Source organism: Humulus lupulus, chromosome X, assembly GCF_963169125.1.
Source record: "Humulus lupulus chromosome X, drHumLupu1.1, whole genome shotgun sequence".
In the NCBI taxonomy this organism is placed as follows: Eukaryota; Viridiplantae; Streptophyta; class Magnoliopsida; order Rosales; family Cannabaceae; genus Humulus; species Humulus lupulus.
Window position 1 is genome coordinate 217,058,159 of NC_084802.1, and position 3,887 is coordinate 217,062,045.

The window sequence follows — 3,887 nt, forward strand, 5'->3', positions numbered from 1 at the left end:
AAGGGTAAGAATTGTAGAATTAAGCTCTTTTAGCAAGTGCCCTGTATGCAGGAAAGATGTTACAGCTTCAAAGATTTCATTTCCAACCAACTCCCAATTGTCCTGAAAGAAATAGCTGCAGTATCCATCAGGACCTGGAGCTTTGATTCCAGGAATGCTAAACACAGCATTTTTAACTTCATCTTTAGAAAATTCTGCTAACAACAGATTTGCCTGCTGACTAGAGATCACAGGGCCTTGAGCCATTATTGAAGCTTTAACTGGCTGTCTATTCTCCATTTGAGTGCCCAATAGAGACTGATAATAGGATAGAAAGGCTTCAGTAACACCAGCAAGATCCTCCAATCTGTTCCCTTCTGCATTAGTAATAGAAAATATCCTGTTTTGACATCTTCTTTCCTTGATGCTGGAGTGAAAAAGAGCAGAATTTTCATCACCTTCTTTTACCCAGGATATCTTAGACTTTTGGGACATGAATGAACAGTAATTTTTATGCACCCCAGCATAATGCCTTCTAGCTTCCAACTCCTGATGCTGTAGTTCCACATTCAAAGGGTCTCTAAGCAGCTTGTTCTGGCATTCATTAAGATTCTCTCTAGCTTGCAAATCTGCAATGTGAATCGCTGAAAAACCCTGCTTGTTCAGGTCTTTAAAGATAGCCTTAAGGTCTTTAAGCTTAGTCACAACTTGGAACATTTTAGTCCCTTTAACAGTCTGATGCCACACCCTACTCACTTCCTGGTGGTACTGAGGATGGGAAGACCACATCCTAAAGTACTTGAAATGCTTCTTACCACTTAGAATATCAGGATACACAGTTAAAATTGTTGGAGTGTGATAAAAAAGACCCTCATTAAGAAAAATAGCTTCAACAGTTGTAAAGCTATCCATCTAAGCTTGATTTGCCCGAACTCTATCAATCTTGGAGTAAATTCTATCTGATCCCTGCTGTTTATTACTCCAAGTAAAGAAATTCCCACTGAATTTAACATCTTCCAGTTGGCAATATGTGACACAGTTCATAAAAGCATTAGTAGAGCCATGTCTTACTCTATCACCAACTCTTTCATCTCTGTTCAGGATGTCATTAAAGTCCCCAAGCACTACCCAGGGATTTGCTCTTGCCAATTCCTGTAAACTTTTCCACAAACTTTTCCTTCCTTCTTCATCATTAAAGCCATAGACAAATGTAATGAAAAATCTATGCTTATTATCCATAGTAGCAACAAACACGTGAATAAGCTGATTTGAGCAACTGAGAATACTTACATTGAATCTCAAAGGATTCCAAGCAACTATAATTCTTCCTCCTTTGTGCCACGCACTGTTAGATGTGAAGCACCAACCTGAGAACATATGTACATACAAGGCTCCAAGCTTCGGAGCCTTAACCCTCGTCTCAAGAAGACCAACTAAACCAGCTTTCTGGTTGACAATAAATTGCCTTACTACATTCTGCTTTTGCTGGCTATTGATCCCTCGGACGTTCCAACATATGATCTTATCCATTGGAAAGAGGAGGCTCTCCCCCCCCTCCTGTATTCGTCAATTCTTCCACAGTTAGCTTCTGATCTCCTTGAATTGTGGATTCATTCTGGTTCTCCCCAGCCACAGCACTTGTTGAGGCATTAGGATCTGATAAAGCCTGGAAAGAATTCGTAGTGGAAGGGCAGGCCATAGGTTCTTTGGCTTTGACCCTCCACCCTTTTGTAACAGGCTAAAACTCATCAACAGCAGGTTTAACTGCCTCTACCTTTTGTACCCTCTCTGGTTTCTTACTCTCTTCTTTAACAATCCATTGTTGCTTCCTGCCCTCTTTCCTTCTACAATCATTAGTAGCATGCACCATACCTTTGCAATGACCACAAATGGTCAGTTTCCATTCATATGTAACTCCTACAGAGACATTAAAACCAAATTCATCCTCAAATTCAATGAAACATGGAAATTCCTGTTGAAGAGAGACTTCAATAAGAACATGAGGATAGCTGAGTTTATCTCTCTCTTTTGTAATCGCATTAACCATCAGTGGCTTCCCCACTTGGCCTATAATCTTGAAAAGAGACTTTTGACCCCAGTATTTCAATTCCAGATCATCCAACTGAACCCAAATTGGAACTGTTCGAATGTCTTCTTTCTTGAAATTAGTATTTGGATCCCAAGCCTTCATAATGACAGGCCTCTTATTGAAGAAAATGTATCCTTCTGTGAGTATAGCATCTCTATCCTCAATACAATCAAATCTAATCAAGAAAATTCCATATGAAAGCATACCAACCTTATCCACCTTGTCTTTCCATAAACGCCTTGCAAAACCTTCCAGAACAGAGAAAGGTGGATTGGCTCCCAGTACATAACATACTATCGAAGAATTCCAGTAAGAGATCTCCTCTTCAATATCCTCCATATTGATTTAAATCTTGTTAGCCTGTTCCGACTTCGCAAAAGATGTTTCCAGGTTCCTAACCACACTCCCAGAACTGAGGACAGGAGGTGTAGTAGGAAGACCTTTTGATAAAGCATTCGAACATTTTTTATTAGCTTCCAGGAAGAAAGCAAAATCAGAGCAAATATCTTCTTGCTGTTGAATTACTTTCAGAGAGGACCTCGGGGGCAAAGGTGCCTGAAACACATCCTGTAAGCCAAGATCTTCACAATGTTCCTCCGCACCTTCATCATCGTCTGTGAACTCAAGAGGCTCAATTCCTAAAATTTCTTCCATAGATTTAGTTTTTTTCACATCCGCAGTGGAATTAGGACCTCTTTTCTTCTTCTTCTTAGCATAAACTTTCAGCTTCCCCTGCACCTTTGCTTTTGTTTTCGCCATGGCACCAGCCCACGAGAGAGCTGCAAGAAGCTAGGAGAAATTTCAATTTTAATCTGAGATTATTACCCAAGATAAACATTTTCCTTGAATATTAATTCTAGAAACCTCTTTGTTTCTAAAATTCTCCTTTATGTTTAAATTGATTCCTTCTTGAATCAAAATATTACAAACAATGACTTTAGACACCAAACATGTCTAGATTTGTTCATTCTATACACATATAGCCAATGTGATTTAGAATGTGGAATTCCAAATCACCTATTTGATAGGATGACCAAATTAATCAATTGATTAACAACAAAATAAATTGATTAACTTTGGAGCATCACCCCCACATTTCTCACATAATGATAATAAAATATCACTTTAAAATAGAAATCTCTTCATTTCTAATAAGTCATTTATCCTCCAAGATAAATCTAGACCTATGATTCTCAAAGTTCATCATGAGTCCTCTATGCCACATGATAAACTCTCAAGATAAAACCTCAATGTCTATCTTGATTTATTTACTTGCTAAAGCAAGACACATTTCTTTCAAAGCAACTTTTACTTAGTTTCTTTCTTTTATGTATTTCACAAAATAAAATGTGAATACAAATGTAATGTGAGAATTTCTCAAACAAATAATCACAAATTTTCATTTTTAGTTGTCTAAATAATTTCAAAATCACTTAAACAACTTGTGTGTATTTCTTAAGAGTCTCTTTGAGATTCTTTTGAAAACATCAATTTGACATCCATTGATTTTCTCATCAAAATCAAAATGAAAATGTCAATTTTTTAAACACTTTAAATCAAAGAAAATAAACCCTCATTGATTTATTTAAACACTTTGATTTCTTATGTTTTTGTTTAACATTATCTCCTCATTGAGATTAATTTAAAACATATCACCATCTTTAACAAAAATGAATAAAGTTATCTTTTATTTACCATTGATGTAAATTTTCAAAATTGCTTCTCCAATTTTGAAAATGTCTCCTCATTGAATATTTAAGAATTATTGTCACTAAATAATTCTCAAATATATTTTTATTTGACCACACTCTAGACTATA

The 3,887-nt window shown here is 36.4% G+C and overlaps 1 protein-coding gene across 1 annotated transcript; it reads right to left on the bottom strand.

Moving 5' to 3' along the window:
- Nucleotides 1–1,717: 1,717 nt before the first annotated feature.
- LOC133806765 (uncharacterized) lies at nucleotides 1,718–2,407 on the bottom strand. The gene has a single exon (XM_062244855.1). The coding sequence runs from the start codon at nucleotides 2,405–2,407 to the stop codon at nucleotides 1,718–1,720; it is 690 nt and encodes a 229-aa protein (XP_062100839.1).
- Nucleotides 2,408–3,887: the final 1,480 nt, after the last annotated feature.